Source organism: Oryzias latipes, chromosome 12, assembly GCF_002234675.1.
Source record: "Oryzias latipes chromosome 12, ASM223467v1".
NCBI lineage: Eukaryota > Metazoa > Chordata > Actinopteri > Beloniformes > Adrianichthyidae > Oryzias > Oryzias latipes.
Genome location: NC_019870.2, coordinates 28,866,223 through 28,889,064, shown reverse-complemented (window position 1 = coordinate 28,889,064; position 22,842 = coordinate 28,866,223). Strand labels below are relative to the sequence as shown.

The following is a 22,842-nucleotide window of genomic DNA, read 5'->3' as shown; positions in this document are numbered from 1 at the left end:
CCAGCGCATCCTGGGTTTTCTCAGCCGTCTCTGAACAGAAAGCCATGCCCGGAGCACCTCCCTTGATGTGGAGGTGCAGCGGCCCTCCAGGTCACTAAGCTCCTCCCCCTATCCCTAAGGGAGCGCCCAGCCACCCTACGGAGGAAGCTGACTTCAGCCGCTTGTATCCGGGACCTCGGTCTTTGGGTCATGATCAAAGGAATAAAACCCAGCAAAAAGTAGGCCCAGGTTTTTCACACATTGAGGTTTAAAGTTCCTGAGTTTGGGTAAAATCCTCTCTCTGCTTTGTCTTCTGAACACATGATTAACACTTCAGTTTTGTCCTGGTTGAGCTGTAGGAGGTTTTCTGCCATCCACGACGTTAAATCTAAAATACTATTTAAAAGCTTGAAGGTCATCAGGATAACTGAGTACATAAATACGGTTGGTGGCTGTTGCTGCGTCCTCCTGGCTTCCCTCTCTTCTGTCCTGTGTTGACATTCTGACTGCAGCTGGGAAGAAGCCGTTGTGGAGGCGTGTGGCGGGCGCGTGCGTGGATGCTTTCACGCCTGCGGCGTCTGAGCCTGTGGCCTTAGTCCACACACTGGATGAGTGCGTGGGAGGGGTGGTGTCTGTCCCTGATGACCTCCGCCGCTCTCCCCCTGCTGCGTCGTCTGTAGATGGTCTCCATGGACGAAAGATTGCAGCCAATGATCTTTTTCCTGCTGTGTTGATGACCCTTTGCAGCATTTCTTCTCTTTCATGGTGGTGTTTCCAAACCAAGCTGTTATTCTGCTGGTGAAGATGCTTTCCACAAGCCCCCCCGTAGGCTTTGGTGAGGGTCCTGCGCTTAAGTGCGGCCTTCTTCAGCAGCCTGTTGGAGTACAACCTCTGCTGGGTTTTCTTCACTGTGGGGACAACATTGTCCTCACCGTGGGTCAGGGGTGGGCAAACCTTTCAACTGGTGGGCCACAAAGGGTTCTAAAAAGTGTCATACATCGCATTTTGGTGTTTTTATTTCAGAAGAGTGTCAGAAGACTCATAACCCCTGTTGTAAAAGTAAAATAATATGTCTCTAACACGAGAGGCTTTCAGCTCTCATCTGTTTGCTCAGCTGCTGGACAGGACAAGTAAAAAATAAAAAGACAGCAATGATGTTTAGAGATCAGATTTAAGACGTTCTACAAACCATCGGTAATCGCGTCTCCATGTCTGGTTCATGAGATCAGTCAATTTTCTGCTGCAAAAACATCTTTCTGCTGCTGCTTCCGAGCCTCTGTGACCCACATTAGTTCAAGAGGGGGAAAATAAAAACAAGAACCAAACTAGAGGATACTTATAAAATTGTCTCGAAGGAAATACGAAAAATATCATAAGATTTAGTAAGCTCGAGCTGGCTGCCTTTCGATCTTGCAGTGGCGCTCTGTCTGCAGCCGCCCAGGTGCCAGCGTGACGAGCAAACATGCTCCACTGACGGGCATGGCGAGCAGCAAAGCCGGGACCCGGCGGGGCGACCGCAGGCTGGCGACATGTCCAGGGTGTTCCTCTACAGTAGCCGGGTCTACAGTCTACCTGTGCAGAGTTGTTGGTCACGAGACTCATTTAATTCCAAATCATTTTTTCAAAATTGAGGTGTTTCCATTAGGCAAATTTCAAATTTCCGTTGTTTTTACAGAATGGGCCGCTCGATGCCAGTCTGAATACAGACCAAACGCAAGGTTCTGAACTCAGGTAAGCGGACTGGATTCGAAACCAAAGGAGTTTTCCAGTCTGAATCCATCCCTCTCTGTGTCCACATTGATTTCAGTCCAAAGGATCGCTGAGCTCCTTTGATCTATTTTTATGCACATTTAGTTTTGGTGTTTCCAGTCAGACTATTTCTGTCCTTTCACTTGTCCGCTTCCCCCCTCCCTCGGTGATTGCCACCCACCAATCTATTTTATGTCTTTAATGATTGCATCCTGTTGTTCTCCTTTTCTAGTTCCAATCACTCCATCCCTCTCTGGAGCTCTCTGCTCTGTAGTCATTCCAGCATCCATCTCCTCCCATCAGTCGACCTTGTCACTTCTTCCCTTTACCTCATCCAGTCCACCCCCTCTCCACTTTTAATCACTCCGTCCCATTCTCCTGTTTCTCCACATCCTCTTGTTACCACGGAAACGGGAGCCCGTTCCTCTGGCTGTTAATCCGGTGACATTGTCTCTCTGTTATCTGCGGGTCAGATGCCTCGATAAGGAGGTCTAAGCGTGGGAAACCGTTGGAAAGTGTTGGTCTTCATTAACACGGGGGGCAGTGATGGTAATGGTACGGTCCTGACGGCTCTGAGCACATTCTGGATGAAACACACAAGAATGAGACTGTATGATCACTAAGGAGGACAAACAGCACGAAAGCCCAAAGACTGCAGGCCAACGCACCTCCACAGAGGAGAGCTGCACCCGGAGAGAAAACTCTCCGCCATGCCTGACTTAGCAGAAAAATAAAATGCGTTGGAGTATGCTTACAGCCCCCTCTTCAACAGAAAACATGTTTTTTCCCCCCTCCCTAAAGTCCCTGTTCCTCCTTCCATGACTCCGTCTCTCCGTGTGCACAAATCAATGCTTCTCCTGCCTGCAGGAGGTCACAGGGATGCACAGAGGGCTGCAGTCCCGCTTTTTCAATTACCAGCCATCGCCAAAACATGCACACACCTGCACACAGGGGTCCTTCTGAGCAAACCCCCCACCCGACGGACCACGTTCACAGGAAAAGCCTAAAGACTTCAAGCGGATGCTTTGGATCCTGAACAGAGCAGAAGATCAAAATTAACTGAATGAAAGAGTGAGTGATGGAGAAAACAAAGAAGCCGTTTACTGAACAGTCGGCCAAAAACCAGCATGAATCTTCTCTCAGGATCCTGGTTGGCTGCTGAGGCAGTCGTTCCATTTTCTTTACTTTTACTTTGTATTTTCTGTCTTTTTTCTTTTATATTTTCAGTCAAAATAGAAATATTTTCATGTCTCCTTTCCCTAATATAAGTCAGAATTCAAGGCAACTTGACAGAAAAAAAGATGTTATTATCTCATCGTTTACGGTGTAAAAATATAAAACCAGAGCAGCTGTATTACTTAAAAAATGTAGCTTTTTCAGGAACTTTTGCTTTAAAAAGTATTTAAAGGGAGGAATGTATTAAAATCACCATAAGTTAAATTTTTTTTTTTTTCAAAGCTCAGGAGAGAAGACCGGCGAAGGAATGAGGAGAAGGGAACAGGAGGCGACACTTTAATGATTCCAGAAGACGTGGAGAAGAGATTCCACAGAAGAGGAGAGGCACGAAGAACGAGGGAGAAAGAAGAGGAGAACGTCTGAGAGCGTGTGAGACGAGGAAACGAACAGGAAGAAGACACATGAAATTATCTGAGGACGGGGGGTGAAGACGTAGAGAGGGGAGAGGAAAGTTGAGATTAAGAGAGAGGAGGAAAAGCAGCGACGGAGGAGGGCAGAAAGGAGGCCATCAGGGGCAAGAAGAGATGGTGAGGAGAAAAGAGGACAAAATGAAATGAAAGATGGTTGCTGGCTCAGACGTACTGTAAGGAGGGGGAGGAGGAAGGGGGAGGACGGCGCCGAGCCCTCTGGGGTTATTGGGTCGTGGACAGCCAATCTCTCTCAGCTTAATCAACAGCAGCAGAGGTGATTGCAGCACCGCAGGGGACTGCTGGGAAAAAGATGGAGGGATGGGGGGGTGAGGGGAATGGAAGGGGGGAGGAGACAGGGATGAATGGGAAGGAATGGAAAGAAAGGGAGGACAGAGGAGGATGAGGAAATATTGGAAAAGAATGGAAAATGGGATGAGGTGGAAAAACAGGAAAGAAAAAGGGCAGAACATTGAAAAGGTAAAGGGGGCGGGGGGAAATGAAGCCCCCTCCCTCTCTGGGGTGAGGGGTCGAGGCAGGGAGAACAGAAGTGAGAAAGATGAAAAAATTCAGGGATGGCAGGAAGATATGATTGAAGGAATCTGGGGAAAAAAAGAAGAGCAAATAAAGAGGGATGAGTGAAAGAGGAAGGAAAAGAAAAGAAAGAAAAATGATGACAGGATGAAGAGGAGAGATGAAGATTAAGCAGAAACAGAGAGAGAGAAAATGAATGAAAAAGATGCTGAGGCTGTGGAGAGAGGAGGTGAAAACAAAGGAGGAACGTAAGAGAAAAAGGAAGGATGTGGAAAATAAAGGAAGGAGGAGATCCTAAACTACAAAAACTGAAATGTATTTTATTAAATAGTCTTAATTTCTGTCTTGCAAAAAATATATATTTAAAAAAAAAAATAATCGTAGTTTAAGGAAACTTGTTAGTGTTTAGTTTTTTTATTTAAAGAAGAATTCTTGGAAAGACTTTCCTAACAGATTTTTAGTTTATTTTAAATAAATTTTTCCAATATTAAAGTACCTATATTCTTAATCCTTTTATACTTAACAATATCCATGTTTAGGATAATTTATGACTCTAAAGAACACATTTTTCCAACTAAATAAGACGACTCGATCTCTGATGCTCCGCCTTTCGCTCCTTGTGGGTGCCGCCCATTTCATGACATCATCCTAGAGCCGACGTCAGAAGCGTGTCGGCGTTTCTCCCATTCAAACTTTTGCAGCGATGGATGTTCATGCTGTTCATATCAAAGGAAAGCGTTTAGCCGATCACCGCTAGCTCCACTGAGAAAGTGGGCGTGTGTGTCATCCTGGGGGCGGGGCTGGCAGCGCAGACTCTTCCTGGAAGGGGCGGTTCTTCACGTTGTGATGTCACAATGTGAGGAGGGGCCGGTGCTCAGAGGGCAGCTTTATAGAGGAATCCTCAGGCTAGAAACAACATTCACTGCTGTCGTCGTGACGCCAAACAACAATGTCCAGACACAAACACTTTCTTTTTTTATGCAGCTTTTTATTTTAAAGGAAGACTTATAGAGATAAAAATGAACCAATGATGCTGGTCTGAGGAGTCAGACAGCTTGGCAGCAAAGTCCAGACTTCTGTGTGTTACTGCAACCCAAGCAAAGACCATTCATGGCTACATGTTCACCCAAATACACAAACAAATAAATACATTCAAACAAAAACACACAACAGTTCTGTCATGAGACGTCTGCCGTGACCCGGCCATCGTTCCCACGCCTTCTCCCTGAAAGAGTCTCCACACAGGAGATTCAGTTTGGAGGGTTTAAAGCATCAACGCCAGTTTGAAAATGACAAAACAGTTTCCATTTTCGCCGTGGCCCCCGTCACGCCACTACAGGACAGACGATGGACGGCCCAGTACAACAACTTTGGAGTAAATGTCAAGCTGTCGCCGTCTTCACGCGGGACAAGGTCCCGTAGAAGAGTCTTTTTAGGAACTGAATAAAAAGATCAGCCAGTTGGCCGTCTGCTAGCTTCACTCGCAGCACTTTTCATGTCTAGAAACCCGGTCTGGGCTTTAGGAAGGGTCCATGGCTCAGGTGACAGCGGGGAAATGTACATAAACAGACATAAAGCACAAGAGCAGTGATTCTAGTTATCCAGTGTCAGAGAAGGCACGTTAGCTTTAGCATCAACGGACAAAAACAGCCTCCTACAAGCGCTTCCAGTTCTCTACGGTCCTGTTTCAAAAAAAGCTTTTGGGTGTTTTTTATGGACTGATCCAGAACCTCAAAATCCATCCTCAATGCTACTAAAGGATGCGTCCTTAAAGCAGAGAGACTTCAGGAGGAGACAGAGGCTCAACGTTAATGAAATCCTTTCTAAAGCAGTGAGCGGCGTCGTTGAGGAAAGCGGCGTTTGGCGAAGGCTGGATGGCACAACATTTGAACTGTTTGCTCTTTTCAGCAGAGCTTTCAGAGGAGGAAGCATGCTGATGTCTGAGGAGAAACCGACACCACAAAGAACCTGCTTGAGTCTACTTCACAGTGGGGTTTGTCACACGTTTGGAGGATGTCCTTTTCCTGCTCAGAGACACCGTTTGGGGAAGAATTGTCCCACTTTGACCAACTTACAGATAATCAGAAACTTAAACTCCTTCATTTGTTAGATCAGTCGTCCGGTCTGAACTCAGCTGCTACTTGACCTTCTTCTAACTCAGCCCTGTTCCTATTGATTTGCTGAGGCGGTCTCTGAAAATGAGCTATGGAGTGAAGCATGGGGAGCATGTGCAGTAAAAACCACTCTCAGGCTGCACATTTCAAGATAGGAAAAGGTAAAAAGCAGGAGGAAGCAAAGACCGGAGGAAAAGGTGATGAATTTCAGCAGCAGCAGTTTCTAACCGCCTCATTTCCGCTTTGACAGACTTCAGCTGGAGCTCCGTTTATTGTGGAAATGAAACAAACCTGCTCTCTGAATGCAGTGGTATCCATGGAGCTCACAGTTTGCATTTTAATCACCTATAAGGCAGAACCAGCAGTGGGTAGCATAAAGGGGTCATGTGGGAGACGAACTGTAGGAACTTTAGAACGGAATGTGAGGATGGGAAACATCATCTGAAAACGTTACCAGCAAAGCTGGGGGATCAACACAGAACTTTCGCTCAGTCCCGCCCGCTTTCCCGGGTTTCTGCAGAGGCGCTTTGAACGCGGAGATGTTTCCAGAAGGCCTTGGGTAACAGGAAGGGGTTCCGGAGGCGCCGGCGTGGTTCTATCTGAGCTTCTGGCCGGCAAAGAAGGCTTTCGTCTCTCCGCAGGTGGGGTTTGTGCAGAGCGGGCAGCGCAGCGTCAGCTGGCGGGAGCACGGCTCGTTGGACTTCAGGTGGGACTGGACCAGGTCTGCCAGAGCCTGGACACAAACAACAGTGCAGACGCTGAAGCTGCACCCAAAATGGACGCTCCGTCTGCTAACAGATCTTATGACATGATGTAATGAATAAAGTGGGTGCATGAATTACATGCCAGACATCTCATTACCTTCAAATATCACAAAGTAGCCCAAAATAGTCAGGAAAAATGCAAAACTCAACAAAGGCATGCTTTCAAAATATAACTAAATACTTTGTTGATGACTATCTACTTTTTCCAGTCAATCCTTTCTCTTCTAAGTGGTAGAGTTTGTTGCTACCACTCAAACACTCAAGTAAAGCAATGGCAGACATGAAAATGTCTGAATATTGGAGTTTTATGTCGGTGAACTGAAAAGAAAAGCTGTCATTGTTGAGATATTACAACTGAAAGGTTCTTTTTTTGTTTTGTGCAGAAAATCCACCATCAGTTCAGCAAACCCAAAGACAATGAGATTAACCGAAGCATCCGTTCAGCCGGCGTGCATCCAACTCTGCTCACAACGCTCGACTTCAGGATTCGGTGCGGACGCTGGTAGAATTCAGCAGCACTTTCCTCCCACATCACCGGGATGAGCGGCTCTAAATCACTGCAGCTACTCGTGGAACCAGCCTCCAAAGTCCTGCAGTACAGAGACGTTCCTCAGATGCAGACTGCGACCAGAGCCGAGCTGACGGCCGACGGCGTCAAAACATGAAGACGGTCAAAATCCTTCTCGACTACAGCTTAATGTGTCGTCTTCCTGGTGTCATTCTCATAGGTTTGTCTGATAAATACATCTGTGTGTGCATGCATGACAGCATCTGCGCAGAAGGAAAGTCGAGCAGAGCGCCTCAGGAGAACTGAACCCTCAGCAAAGTTTGAAGAGAAACAGTTTCTTTATTTTCTCGCTGCTGCAGACGACAGCAGCACACGGAGAAACTGAAACCGCACCGAGGAAACCATCCTTCAGTAACCACCAACTAATCATCCTCTGATATTGATTCCCTCACACACACGCACGTGCACACACACACGCACACACACAGACAGACACTCAGAGGCTTGGCGAGGGGTCTCTGAGCACGGCAGGTCCGACCAGCCAGCCAGCCGGGCGGTTCAGTTCTACTGTAGTCAGCTCTAAAGGTTCCCATTGATCTGCCCCCTCCTTTAATAACCCCTCACACACACACACACACACACAGACACACAACAGTTGTTTGTTGTGAGAATGGGGGGGGGGGGGGTGACAGGAAGAACTCAGGAGGAGGAACAAAAGGAAACAAAGATGGGGGGGTGGACTTTCTGCACTGGATTCTCCGTCACTCCTGCTGTGTTCTCAGGTATGACCCCTCCCCTTCCCCCACCTCCATATATGGTCATGAACACATCCAACCACCTTTGTGGCGATACGATTCTTTTCCCTTAGAGGACCCGACCTAAAGTCACAAACCAGAAAAACCTTTAGACCGTTTTGTTCTTTGTGGATAAATAAAAGTCTCATTTTTACTGATTCTGGGATTGTTAGGCGTGAATCAAAAGTGTTGTCGTATGTTTAGTGAACACGACGCACATCCCTCACTGTGCTTCATTTGATTGATTTGATTGATTGATTGATTGATTATCTTCAGATTTCAGTACCGTCAGCCAATTGGAATAGACTGGGTCTAAGCGAGCTTGTGATTGGACGTTGGGTGTTTTACATCACATGGAGATAAAAAAGCAGAGTGGAGACACAACAGGAAGAGAAACGGACAAAGTTTGACAGAAACTTCCTGCTTTGAAAGCTTTAGACCAACACAATCTAGTTTGAATGTGTGGTTTTCATCAGATGCTGCTGCTGCTCTCAGTACCAGATCCAGTTTTGATGCAGATCTGGATCCTTCCCATCCCAACCGGTTCAAAGGTGTTTCTGAAACCGGACCGTACCTTCATGAAGAGAGGATTCCCGTTCAGTGACTCCGCTCTGCGGATGTTCTCCACCCCGCACTAGACAACGACAACAAAACAAAGCAGCTGTCACACAATCTCACACAAAGCTCTGTAACACAAAAATCTAAATGTTGAAGCCGTAAACGGCCCTCCTCCTCCTCCTCGCCTGTGTGCTCTTCATCAGGTTATAAAAAAGAGGGAAAAACGGAGCTCCAGCCTGTGAGCTGCTCGGCTTTCCGTCACTCACACACCGACAGCCGGGGGTTGCAAAGCCCCCCAGGTAGAGTCTGAAAGCAGACAAAGCCCTGGAGCTCCGTCTGTTGGGGACAAACGTCTGAGAGTCCACCACGAAAAAAAGGATGGACTGAACGAAACGTTCAGGAGCCGTCCACGTCTTCAAGACAGAAAAGAGTTGTTTGTCTGCAACACAACTGTTGTCGTTCAGTAACAGGGTTCTGTGTTCACGCACAAGTGTGTGCCTGTCTGTCTGTCTGTGTGTGTGTCTGTGTGTGTAAGCTTTTGTATGTGTGAACACGTTTTTGTGCATGTTTTGTGTAGGTGTGTCAGACTCTCAGCAAGACAGGCCCATGTCTGAATTTCTTTTGGTTGAGGTGATGTCTTTGTGACATCATTTCCTCTTTGACTAACAGAAACTTTCTGATTCTACACAACAGCTGCAGAGAAGAGGAGGATCTCTGTAGAGTAGAGCTGACTTCTCTTCAGTTCTACCGTTTCTGTTTTGACCGCTCAGATGGTCAGTGTGGAGATTTGACCCTAAGGGCCGTTTGAGGGGAAACTCAGGCGATCAAAAGGCTTCAAAGCAAAAAGCCCCCCCCCCAGATTCATGTACCACACAGAGAACAAACGAGAGCTCTCCCTCACCTCCTCCCCCAGCACCTGGGCGTACTCGATGTCCAGCTCGTGGAGCGTCTCGATGTGGTCGGACGTGAAGGCGATGGGGACCAGCAGGAGGTTCTTCTTCCCTCGTTCACACAGACCTTTGATCACCTCGTCCGTCTGCGGGCCGAGCCACGCCATGGGCCCCACCTTCAGTGGCAAACACAGCGGGGTGAGAGGGGGGCAGTACTGCTCCTGCCCCCGGATCCTCCGGGAGCAGACCCTGATCCTTTCAGAGCTGATGGTAGAGCGCGTTTTGTTCTGTAGTCTGGCCACACTGATCCGAATCTTTCCCGTTCTCTTATCCCCTGTGCTGTCTTGTGGGGTCCAGATGACCCCCTCCCAACGTTAATGTGCCTCCAAAGCACGTTAACGTTTGGAGTGGTGTCATCTAGACCCACTAGACAGTGCTCTGAACCTTTTTTCTTCAATGATTTGTGATCTTCACTGGTGTCCATGGATTACATGAAATCTTTCCACCTTTATCCACCTTTGTCATGGTAGGGAGAACACGTCAATGTACGGGGGGGGGGGGGGGGTCATCTGGACCCCAGAAGATAGCACAAGGGTTATTCACATGTGGACGGTGGGATGTGGACACGTGGATCTGTTTCTTCCTTCTCTGTCAAACTCCCACCTGATGTTTGTCAGAAACCAAACTGCTGTCAGGACCTCAGAGGCTTTTCCTGGACTTACGGCGCCCTCTTGTGGACAGAAAAACGTCCAACCTAAAAATGTTTTTTTCATTCGTTCGTTTTAGTGACTACATTCTTTTCTTTGAGTGAAAATGTCAAATTGTCTGCTACACTTTGACAACTCCATCAGAGCTTTTATAGATTATTGATCACCTGATCATCATCCCTCCTCCCCCGTACTTATTTTATGGGGATGGAGGGTTTATAGTCAAACCGCTCTGACCCTGTGAAGCTGGTTTGGCATGGCTCTGTCTGGCCCTATAAAGCTGGTTTGGCATGGCTCTGACTGGCCCTGTGAAGCTGGTTTGGCATGGTTCGGTCTGGCCCTGTGAAGCTGGTTTGGCATGGCTCGGTCTGGCCCTGTGAAACTGGTTTGGCATGGCTCGGTCTGACCCTGTGAAGCTGGTTTGGCATGGTTTGGTCTGACCATGTGAAGCTGGTTTGGCATGGCTCGGTCTGGCCCTATAAAGCTGGTTTGGCATGGCTCTGTCTGACCCTGTGAAGCTGGTTTGGCATGGTTCGGTCTGGCCCTGTGAAGCTGGTTTGGCATGGCTCGGTCTGGCCCTGTGAAGCTGGTTTGGCATGGTTCGGTCTGGCCCTGTGAAGCTGGTTTGGCATGGCTCTGTCTGACCCTGTGAAGCTGGTTTGGCATGGCTCGGTCTGACCCTGTGAAGCTGGTTTGGCATGGCTCGGTCTGACCCTGTGAAGCTGGTTTGGCATGGTTTGGTCTGACCCTGTGAAGCTGGTTTGGCATGGTTCGGTCTGGCCCTGTGAAGCTGGTTTGGCATGGTTCGGTCTGGCCCTGTGAAGCTGGTTTGGCATGGTTCGGTCTGGCCCTGTGAAGCTGGTTTGGCATGGCTCGGTCTGGCCCTGTGAAGCTGGTTTGGCATGGCTCGGTCTGACCCTGTGAAGCTGGTTTGGCATGGCTCGGTCTGACCCTGTGAAGCTGGTTTGGCATGGTTCGGTCTGACCCTGTGAAGCTGGTTTGGCATGGTTCGGTCTGACCCTGTGAAGCTGGTTTGGCATGGTTCGGTCTGGCCCTGTGAAGCTGGTTTGGCATGGTTCGGTCTGGCCCTGTGAAGCTGGTTTGGCATGGTTCGGTCTGGCCCTGTGAAGCTGGTTTGGCATGGCTCGGTCTGACCCTGTGAAGCTGGTTTGGCATGGCTCGGTCTGACCCTGTGAAGCTGGTTTGGCATGGTTCGGTCTGGCCCTGTGAAGCTGGTTTGGGATGGTTCGGTCTGGCCCTGTGAAGCTGGTTTGGCATGGTTCGGTCTGGCCCTGTGAAGCTGGTTTGGCATGGTTCGGTCTGGCCCTGTGAAGCTGGTTTGGCATGGCTCGGTCTGGCCCTGTGAAGCTGGTTTGGCATGGTTCGGTCTGACCCTGTGAAGCTGGTTTGGCATGGTTCGGTCTGGCCCTGTGAAGCTGGTTTGGCATGGTTCGGTCTGGCCCTGTGAAGCTGGTTTGGCATGGTTCGGTCTGACCCTGTGAAGCTGGTTTGGCATGGCTCGGTCTGACCCTGTGAAGCTGGTTTGGCATGGCTCGGTCTGACCCTGTGAAATTGGTTTGGCATGGTTCGGTCTGGCCCTGTGAAGCTGGTTTGGCATGGTTCGGTCTGGCCCTGTGAAGCTGGTTTGGCATGGTTCGGTCTGGCCCTGTGAAGCTGGTTTGGCATGGCTCGGTCTGGCCCTGTGAAGCTGGTTTGGCATGGTTCGGTCTGACCCTGTGAAGCTGGTTTGGCATGGTTCGGTCTGGCCCTGTGAAGCTGGTTTGGCATGGTTCGGTCTGGCCCTGTGAAGCTGGTTTGGCATGGTTCGGTCTGGCCCTGTGAAGCTGGTTTGGCATGGCTCGGTCTGACCCTGTGAAGCTGGTTTGGCATGGCTCGGTCTGACCCTGTGAAGCTGGTTTGGCATGGTTCGGTCTGGCCCTGTGAAGCTGGTTTGGCATGGTTCGGTCTGGCCCTGTGAAGCTGGTTTGGCATGGTTCGGTCTGGCCCTGTGAAGCTGGTTTGGCATGGCTCGGTCTGGCCCTGTGAAACTGGTTTGGCATGGCTCGGTCTGACCCTGTGAAGCTGGTTTGGCATGGCTCGGTCTGGCCCTGTGAAGCTGGTTTGGCATGGTTCGGTCTGGCCCTGTGAAGCTGGTTTGGCATGGCTCGGTCTGACCCTGTGAAGCTGGTTTGGCATGGTTTGGTCTGACCCTGTGAAGCTGGTTTGGCATGGTTCGGTCTGGCCCTGTGAAGCTGGTTTGGCATGGTTCGGTCTGGCCCTGTGAAGCTGGTTTGGCATGGTTCGGTCTGGCCCTGTGAAGCTGGTTTGGCATGGCTCGGTCTGGCCCTGTGAAGCTGGTTTGGCATGGCTCGGTCTGACCCTGTGAAGCTGGTTTGGCATGGTTCGGTCTGACCCTGTGAAGCTGGTTTGGCATGGTTCGGTCTGGCCCTGTGAAGCTGGTTTGGCATGGTTCGGTCTGGCCCTGTGAAGCTGGTTTGGCATGGTTCGGTCTGGCCCTGTGAAGCTGGTTTGGCATGGTTCGGTCTGGCCCTGTGAAGCTGGTTTGGCATGGTTCGGTCTGACCCTGTGAAGCTGGTTTGGCATGGCTCGGTCTGACCCTGTGAAGCTGGTTTGGCATGGCTCGGTCTGACCCTGTGAAGCTGGTTTGGCATGGTTCGGTCTGGCCCTGTGAAGCTGGTTTGGCATGGTTCGGTCTGGCCCTGTGAAGCTGGTTTGGCATGGTTCGGTCTGGCCCTGTGAAGCTGGTTTGGCATGGTTCGGTCTGGCCCTGTGAAGCTGGTTTGGCATGGTTCGGTCTGACCCTGTGAAGCTGGTTTGGCATGGCTCGGTCTGACCCTGTGAAGCTGGTTTGGCATGGCTCGGTCTGACCCTGTGAAGCTGGTTTGGCATGGCTCGGTCTGACCCTGTGAAGCTGGTTTGGCATGGTTCGGTCTGGCCCTGTGAAGCTGGTTTGGCATGGTTCGGTCTGGCCCTGTGAAGCTGGTTTGGCATGGTTCGGTCTGGCCCTGTGAAGCTGGTTTGGCATGGCTCGGTCTGACCCTGTGAAGCTGGTTTGGCATGGTTCGGTCTGGCCCTGTGAAGCTGGTTTGGCATGGTTCGGTCTGGCCCTGTGAAGCTGGTTTGGCATGGTTCGGTCTGGCCCTGTGAAGCTGGTTTGGCATGGTTCGGTCTGGCCCTGTGAAGCTGGTTTGGCATGGTTCGGTCTGTTCAGGTGTTCACTGACAGAACTGAGCCTCTCAGGTTCATGGAGGAGTTCCCATTTCCAGAGCATCAGTGAATCACACATTCTTCTGTAGTACATCAGCAGGAAGACAGACTTCATGGTGTTGAGTGTAAAAAGTTCCCACTTTAGAGACAGCAGCCTCTGATCTGTGAGTGAGCGGACTCACCCTGGACTGCCACACCAGTCTGTAAGGGTTGCAGTGTCCCAGTCTCTCCATGACTCTCTGTACGGTGGCCCCCACCTCCTGGGGGTAAGGGTCTCCTCGGTTTACCACCTGCAGAGGACAGACGTCAGAGGAAAGCCGCAGAGACGGCTGGCGCTAAAGCACCACGGTGACGGGGTTCCTAAAAGGACGTTCTACATCTGAATCCACCAGAAAGATCAAACGCCTCCATGTCAGTCTAAAGTCATGAAGCTGAATCAGGAAAACTGAAGGAGTTCTGGCTTTAATGAAGTGCAATCCGCCCCGTTCTGTTCTATGAAGGGTGGAGGTGGAGACACAGGTGGAGCAGGAGAAAACCAAACACTTGGACTCACAGCCATGGGGAGCGAGTGGGCAGAGAACAAGATGACCACGTCGTCCCTCTTGTCTTCTGGAAACTTCTGGAGTTCATTTAAGACGTGCTCTGCAAAACACTGAACAGGGAAATGTGGTTTAGGTTTCTGCTGTTCATCGGCGTTCAGTCAGGATGAGCAGCAATGCAGCCGCATTTCACATTTCTGCAATTTCCCCCAAAACCCAACAGAAAGAGCCGGATGCTGCTGCTGCTGCTGCTGCTGCTGCTGCTGCTGCTGATGCTGCTGCTGCTGCTGCTGCTGCTGCTGCTGCTGCTGCTGCGAGGTCCTCCAGTGTTCACAAGAGTTTTGGAGAACAGCCAGAAAAAGAATGAAAATATGATTGATTTATTGACTACGACCGCTCTTTAAATCTAAATAAATGGGAAAATACGCAAAAAGCCACATATCAGAATGTTTGATGACATTAAAAATGCATATCACACATTTGCTTTGATCTTTTTACAAATCTGAGAAAACCAGGACAAAGTTTTGTGTTCCTGGAGTTTTGTTTCAGTTTGAGGGACGGTTTTAAAGCGCCTGCGATCTTCTGCACGGGTCTGCATGCGTGCTTTCACAGCCGTCGTTCAGAGACATGCACGCACACACGCACGCACACAGGCCGAGTGCATGTGTGCTGAGCTCTGCAGGCCTGCAGGTGGAGCCGTGCACGTCGGACCATCCATTCATGACCCTCTGAGGTGAGACTGCAGGCAGGTGGCGCTCCTCTATTTCTTATTTCTCTTTTGAAGAGGAAGCTCCTCCTGTTTGACACAGCGGAGCTGATGTTCAGACTTTGTTCAGCCAAAGCACAAACACAGAGGAACTTCACGAGTCGCTCGGTCACAGCAGACGATTTTGACACACCAGCATCATTATTTACCAGTAAACGCCGTCTTTACTTGTTTTTTTATCTGTACTTGACTGTGTTTTACCGACGCCACTGTTGTCCCCAAAGTCAGCAGGAGTTTGGTTCATCCCATGTTTTCTAGTCTGAAACTGTTGTGTGTATGTGTGTGTGTCTGTGTGTGTGTGTGTGTGTGTGTGTGTGTACCTCCACCAGCAAAGGATGTGTTGGCCATCGGTCAATGACGCTCCATCGCATGTTGGGCCGTCCTCCTTTGTTGCTATAGTAACGGTAGATGGCGTTGAGACTGCTGCCTGTTGACACAGCAAAGTGCGTGGAGGTTATAAACGTCTCCTGCTGCAGGGGCTCCAGGTTTACTGCCTTGCTCAACACCGTGGCGCTTTAGGATTTCACTGCCTTCAGTTTCAAGGCTGAAACAGACCTAAACAGGGAGGCAGTAGAAGCTAAAACACGATGCAGCTTCCTGTCGGCACTGCAGCAGATTTCCATCCACTGCTGTGCTTCACTTTCATCACGACGATCATCTCTAATCCAGCAAGTTTGATCAGAATTCATTTGCACTTTTAATCCCGCCTGCTTTCATCTGACGTCACTGAGGAGCAGGAAGACTGCTGAGCAGAGAAAAGCCCCAACAGCAGAGGACACAAACAGGATCAAACTCTGGATGCAACACAAAGCCCATCTAGACCCAGGAACCGTAGAAAACTGTCTACGGAGCAGGAGGAGTTCTTTCCACAAGACAGGAGCGCCACATGAAGCGTTGAGGAAATAAGTCCATAAATTCTGCTCCACTTCTGAATCATTCAGATTTGGTGGCTGTTGCTTAGCAACCCTGAGCTTCAGCTCTCTCTCTCTCTCTGGACCGCTCCAGGACCCTGATCTGCTGCTTGGTTGTCTTGTTTGTTTGGGGTCATGACCCTGTTGGAGGACCCGTCCACCCGTTTTAAGCTTCCTGCTGGAGGGAAGGAGGTTCTCACTCAGGATTTGATGGGACATGGCTCCGCCCATCTTCACAGTGAAGTAGCGCTGTACAGGAAAGCCTTCCACACCATCATGTTTCCACCTCCATGCCTGACAGTGGGGATGGTGTTCTTGGGGTCATCTGCAGCTTTTCTCTTGCTCCAAATACGACCCCAAAGATCTCCGTGTCGGTCCCGCCACCAATGGTTTTCTTGGTTCCGGTGAGATCATCTACCAACTCCTGCCGTGTTGTTTTAGGCCCATTTCTGTTCTCATGATCATGGAAACCCCACCAGGTCTGATCTGGTTTGGAGCCCCAGACCTACAGGTGGACTAATGGTTGTCATGGTAACCCCCAGCTTCTCACTGATTGGTTTGATTGGTCCAATCGTATCCGATTTTTGCATTTACACTACGCAATGCTGAAACTATCAAACGTAGACGTTCTGAGGACTACGTAGCAGCATTCCCGCCTTCCGCGGAACTCCTTTGGACTTTTGTGACTGCGGTTGTCATGGAGGCAACACAGCGACGGAGGGAGGCGTTGCCTTGGGCGCTCCTGAGGGGATCCACGGGGGAGTTAAGAGGGAGGGCTGCTCGGCCGGCTTATGTGCTCTCCCTGAGTTTTGAACGAGGAAGTGTTTGCAGACGTTGTGCTGTGCCAACAGTTTGATCCAAGCAAAGAAATAAACGGCTTCTAGCCTGTTCCAGAGCAACGCTGTCCCGCTTGATTAGTTACCGTTTGCGTCCCGACCGGGACCGGACCGGTAATAACAAAGCCTGAGGCTGAAAGGTAACGCTCTGATGGGGCTCCAGCTGTCCTCCAACAGCAAAATCAGCACAAAAGCACCTTAATAAGTCATGTGATCTCAGTTGGTGTCTCCTGAGTTGATGTCACTGACGCACGACTCGCATTTACTGGGGAATATCCGATTTGTCTGCTTACATGGCACACGCAAATACACGTATCCCATTCGTATCCGATTTATTTCCACATAGGAATGAGGCCTGAATCCGATCTGAGAAAAACGGAATCCATGCGCTTTTTTCCTGCTTCCACGGTCACCGGTCATATCCGATCTGTGCCACATGAGAGGAAAAAAATCAGAATTGGGTCACTTGAACCATGCAGTGTAAATACGGCTTTAGTCTTTCCACGTTGGAGTTTGGAGTCTGATGGACGGATTCTGTGGACAGGTGTCTTTCAGCAGGTGATCGGGTCAAACGGGTGTCTTCAGTTCAGGTGACAGGTTGATTAGGAGAGTCTAACTTGGGGACCAAATACTTATTTCCATCAATGAAATGCAAAAAAACAATGTATTTCAATTCTTAAAAGTGGATTTCTTGATTTTCCATCTCAATGTTGAAATGAAGCGACCATCAGGACGACAGACGGTTCATTTCTTCTTTAGAGGGAAAACCTACTGAATCAGCGGGGGATCACATGTTTATTCCTCCCCTGTAGGCTGAGGGACGTGTCGTCGGGGCAGCAGGTCTATGAGCCAAAGACCATATAAACGGTCAGAGAAGCAGTGAGGCTTCGTGTTCCTGCAGCAGCGTTTCAGTGAACTGATCCTCACGGCAGCAAGTCAGAAACGGAGCTGTCAGACGTGAAGGTTTCTGTGTGAAATAACCCTCACTGCTGCAAAGACTCTGTCATCTTTAGTCTTTAACCGCCAGCAGACCCTGGTCACATGACCTCAGGGACCTGCTGGGAGTGGACGGGTCTACTAGACTAGGACCTCAGTTTTCACTTCATTTGGTTGGAGAAAGTTATTCTTCATCCAACTTTCTGCTGACCCACAGCCTCTCAGCCACATCCTGTGTTTGTGTGTTTGTGTGTTTGTGTGTGTGTGTGTGTGTGTGGGGGGGGGGGGGGTACCTGTGGTGGAGCAGCTGTACTGAGGGTACTGCGTGAAGGCCACGGCTCTCTCCACGCCATCCTTCTCCATCTCTTCAATGGCTTCCTCCGTCAGCGGGTTTACGTAGCGGAAGCCGATGTAGAACTTGTGGGGAGCTGATGGTGGAGGACAGATGTGAGAAGAGCACAGCAGGAAATCCCAAACAGACCAGCAGCTTTCAGGATTCTGGGTTTTCAAAAGACGATTCGTGCTGCAGAACCTCCTGGACAGACCTGCTGGGCTGGATCCCTCAGCAGAACGGCGCTGAGAGACTCCCAGACTCTTTACACGCCGTCAAATGAAAGAAGAGTCTGACAGGATCCCTTTGGGGATCACCTCCACCAACACCAGATCAGACTGGATCAGCCGGAACGTCTGACGGTTGTCTGAGCGTTCCTAATCAGAGCGGGTCTCCAGGCGTGTGAGGAGACACTCCTTCTCTGCACTTCTATCTCCTCCTCACACACTTTGTCTGTTGGTTTATCAGCTCTGAACCGACCGCTGCCTCTGACCTGATAACAGCAGAGCGGCGGTGGGGGCGTCCGTGCCAGAGCTCACCTGTGTCGGGGCTCATTTCATCCAGGAGCTTCACCATGCCCTCCCCCTGCATGGAGGTCCAGCGTTTGATGGGGGAGCCTCCTCCGATCTTGCTGTACTGCTCCTGGATCTTTGGCGTTCGCCGCTTTGCTATAAACGGGCCGAGCTTGCTGCAGAGCAGAGGAGACAAACGGAGGATGAAATGACCTCCGTTACTTCTGTCAGATGTCCTCTGTCCAGTCCATGAAAAGCTGTGCATGTGCGTGCACGTGCGTGTCCACACACCTCTGTACAGGCAGCTTCATCAGATCTGTGTCCAGGAAGAGCCGCAGCAGGAAGTCGTGGACGTCTTCCAGCTTCTCCGGTCCTCCCATGTTCAGCATGAGGATTCCCGTCTTAGGTTTCCTGCAAACACCACAGATTCCCCGTCACCGTCGTTATTGGACGGGGCAGCCGAGCCAGCGGGCTGTGGAGCAGCGGAAAACCAAGCTGGGCTCATCAGTCACTGGTTCAAGGCCAGGACTGAGGGCTTTCAGGTCTCAGTCGTGAGGTGAGCCTGTGAGGGATCGCCAGACGGCGGTCCGAACTTCACTAAACACACAGAGAAACGGAGGCAAAGGCGGAGCAGCCGGACTGCACGGCACGGTGGACGCGCGGACAGAAGAAGCAGCGTCCGCGACGTCAGCGACCCTCTGGAGCTGCAGCTTCTCCTGCTGATCATCCAGACGTGTGCATTGAACCACGGTTTGAAGGGAAGAGCAGAGGGAACGCGGCAAACGGCGTCATTTCTCCCAGATGACATCAGTTTATGAAACGTCTGTTCTACGCTCAACACTCCACAACCTGAGTCAGAGTTTGATTCTAAAAGCAACTGTTCTCACTTTAGCCTGGATTTAAATCTGTGCTCCGCGTCCATTTTGATCGTCTGAGCTTCCAGTGCGTGACGCTAACCTGGGGGGGGGGGTCTAACAAAGTCAAGCCATTCTCAATTGATGCTCTCTTTTACCTGAAAGGTGAACAATCCAGCAACTTTTTTTTTTCTTGAAAGTCTCTTTTTCTGATCTCCACTTCAAACCACCAGGAAGGCTTTTGTTCGACAATAACACTCGACTGTAAACACGCCTCTGTGTCTGTTTGTCTCTAGATTCCTAATAACCATCAAACATTTGGGATTTTCACATGACATTTTGAACAGCTTCCAAATCAAAACATCCGTTTCCCAAACCTCCACCTTCCTGTTTTATGGTCACAGGGATGATTTCTGGTTCACTGGGGTCAGTTTACAAGGCAACACAAAGACGCACAACCCACGTCATTTAAAGTTACAACCCATGAAACATGTTTTTGGACTGTGGGAGGGGGCCAGAGAAAATGCAAACTGCACACAGAGAGCTGGGATTTGACCCACGGCCTTCTTAATGCACCGACTACAGCCCAGTGACGTCCACACGTGTCACATGGAGCGCCTCAGCAGAGGATTGCTGCATCAATTCTTTTCTACATCCACTCACTAGGAAACTGCTGTGCTAACCGTGTGCATGGCTGTGCGTGTGTGTGCATGTGTGTGTTTGTGTAGGTGTGCATGTGTGTGTAATTGTGTGTGTGCATGTTTGTGTGTGCATTTGTGTGTGTGTGTGCTATGCATACATGTGTGTGTGTGTGTATGTGCATTTGTGGGTATGCATATGTATGTTTGAGTGTGCAAATGTGTGTCCAAGTGTGTGTGTGTGTCCATGTATATGTGTGTGCACCTATGCGCGTGTGTGTGTGCATGTTTGTGGGCAAGTGTGTGTGTCCATGTATACGTGTGTGCATCTTTGCGCGTATGCATGTTTGCGTGTGCGTCGTACCTGTTCTCCTGTGTTTCTGGTGGTGCCGTCTGTGCTAAAGCAGCAGCAGTGGAGCGTCTCCTCACACTCAGACCGATGCTGCTCCTGGCAACTACAGAAGAGGAGGAACTCTCTCAATTCATTGAATTTGCTTATTCAAACTCACATTTCAGGATTTAAATCGGTCAGGAATAAAAACACAAGTGGAAATTTTATTTTAGTTATTTTTTACAGCACGTGTCTTGTGGTGCTTTGTTGTGCTATGTCACTTGCATAATTTACACTGCAGTTCCCGCATTGGCCACCAGGTGGCCTGCTTAGATTATGCAAGTTCGGAACTCTGTCATTGTGTAACTTTTAGTGAGTAGTTTCCTCTTCTCTCCGTGCAGCAGGAGTGACAAGACACGTCAGGCCTCCACGGAGCAGCTTACAGCCGCTGAATGCAGCGGCGTACGGGATAAGTTCCTTATGTAACAAAGACATTTAACAGTAACCTACAGCAAGGCTGAACCTCGTCAAGTGTCGGGAATTTTCGGTTCTGGGCGGATGCGCCGAAAATACTTTACAAAATTAAAGCCCCAAAAGGCTACTGGTTGATCACAATGTTCGCATTTCAACAAATCAAACGTGTAATGCAAATATAGTACACATTAAGGCAGACTTCAGAGAAAAACGACGGGCTTCTGGTGTTTTAATAATATACAATTTAAAGAAACGGAAAATATTAACCGGAAGTTGCCGTCCTATAAATGTGTTAGCTTAACACCCCGAAACGTCAATGTCAGTAACGTGCAGTTCAACCGGAATATGACACAAACCTGACTCCAACAAACAATACAGTTTATTTTACACGGGTTCGAGACATCCCGGGACAGCGTGTCGGGTCTGGAGGTTCCCGTGCTCCGCTCCAAAACGTGCTAACGTCACACTCACACTGAATCAAGCGACCGGCGCTGCCCAGGGCTGCCATCATCATCATGCTAGCTCCCCGCGTCTATCTTCCAGCAGGAGTCTTGGTCTCCGCACAAACCACGTCCAGCCCTGAAGGTGGCTTTGAGAAATGCCTCCAACTCCCGCAGGGTGATCCGCGGGTCAGTTAGATGTGACAGTCAGATTCCTTCAGCTACCGCCGGCTGGCTGTCCCGGAACCTGTCAAGGCTGAGAGGATCACCGTATCCACTTCCGGTTGGGGTTTCACACAAAAAATAAAAATAAATAAACACATCAAACACGAGAAGACGCAACAGAATCCACAATAGCAGCACTATAATATAATATAATATAATATAATATAATATAATATAATATAATATAATATAATATAATATAATATAATATAATATAATATAATATAATATAATATAATATAATACAATACAATACAATATAATATAATATAATATAATATAATATAATATAATATAATATAATATAATATAATATAATATAATGTAATGTAATATAATATAAATAACAATGTATTATTGTATTATTTGTGTACATTTAGTCATTCTATAAAGTATTCCCAAAGATCTTTGGGAATAAAAACACTGTTCAAAGTAAAGAAATAAATACACAACAGTACATCAATTTATAAGACAGAAAACTGAGTAATCTCAATTAAGTCTGAACTCACAGGACTTCTCTATGGAGTCTAAGGAAAATAATGAAACCTAGTAAACGAACAAAGAACTTTTTAAAACACTTGGAGCACAAAAAGTTATTTGTAATAACAGGAAAATTGTTTAACAGCACATATCAAATCAGTCATTTTCCAGACTTTAACATTGAATAAAATGTCAACTTGTAATGTTGACAATTTGCTCCAGTAAAAAAAAAAACACCCAATCAGAATGCATTTTTTATATTTCAACCCTTGTGCTATCTTAGTTGACCCCCCCTTCCATTGAGGTGTTCTCCCTACCATGACAAAGGTGGATAAAGGTGGAAAGATTTCATGTAATCCATGGACACCAGTGAAGATCACAAATCATTGAAGAAAAAAGGTTCAGAGCACTGTCTAGTGGGTCTAGATGACCCAACTCCCAACGTTTAAGTGCCTAGGATAGCACAAGGGTTATTTAGCCCGTAAACATAGTAGACAGAAAACAAATAAGAATTTTTCTAATCACTTCTAAGCAATAATCTTTTTACAATTTGGAATCATTTCTTTTTTCCCCCCAATTCCCTGTTTTCATGCTTTTATTTTTAAACAATCGACAACTTCCGGTTGAACTCTTGATTTTACACGACTCTTGATGCATGTGCGGCGTCACGTGAACCCTGCCCACCCATGTAGGCCACGCCCACAGGGGGACGGACTGGTGAACAGGCAGAGCGTGTTTTTGGAGGATGACAGCAGCATTTGATCCTCATCTTCATAGAGAGAACATTTTATGGAACCCTGTGATCAAAAATTAATACATAAATAAATAGATAATTAAAAAAGCCGGAATGATGTAAAAGTTTGAGTTTTAGATTTTACATTGACGCCGTCTACAGACATTTAAGGAGCTGAACAACTCTCCAGGGGGGTATTCCAGGAAGCATGTTTAAATTACTCAGGCGATCTGGGGGTTAGCCCCGCCTTCAGCCCCTAAGACTCATTGGAAGTGTGGAATCTTGGTGTGAAAACCATGAGTGAGAGGGCTGGCAACAGAACTGACCTCCTTGCTGTTAAGCTGTTTGTGTTTGTGTAAATAAATGGG

At 48.7% G+C, this 22,842-nt stretch overlaps 1 protein-coding gene across 1 annotated transcript; it reads right to left on the bottom strand.

Moving 5' to 3' along the window:
• Window positions 1-4,872: 4,872 nt before the first annotated feature.
• fech (ferrochelatase) lies at window positions 4,873-21,306 on the bottom strand. Its single transcript, XM_004075159.4, has 11 exons — window positions 21,068-21,306; window positions 20,156-20,246; window positions 18,591-18,710; window positions 18,327-18,475; window positions 17,750-17,884; window positions 15,094-15,200; window positions 14,022-14,120; window positions 13,651-13,758; window positions 9,545-9,709; window positions 8,660-8,719; window positions 4,873-6,752 (listed from the first exon to the last, which is right to left on the bottom strand). Exons 1-11 carry the CDS (start codon window positions 21,111-21,113, stop codon window positions 6,615-6,617), a joined length of 1,218 nt encoding a protein of 405 aa, XP_004075207.1. The 5' UTR covers window positions 21,114-21,306; the 3' UTR covers window positions 4,873-6,614.
• Window positions 21,307-22,842: the final 1,536 nt, after the last annotated feature.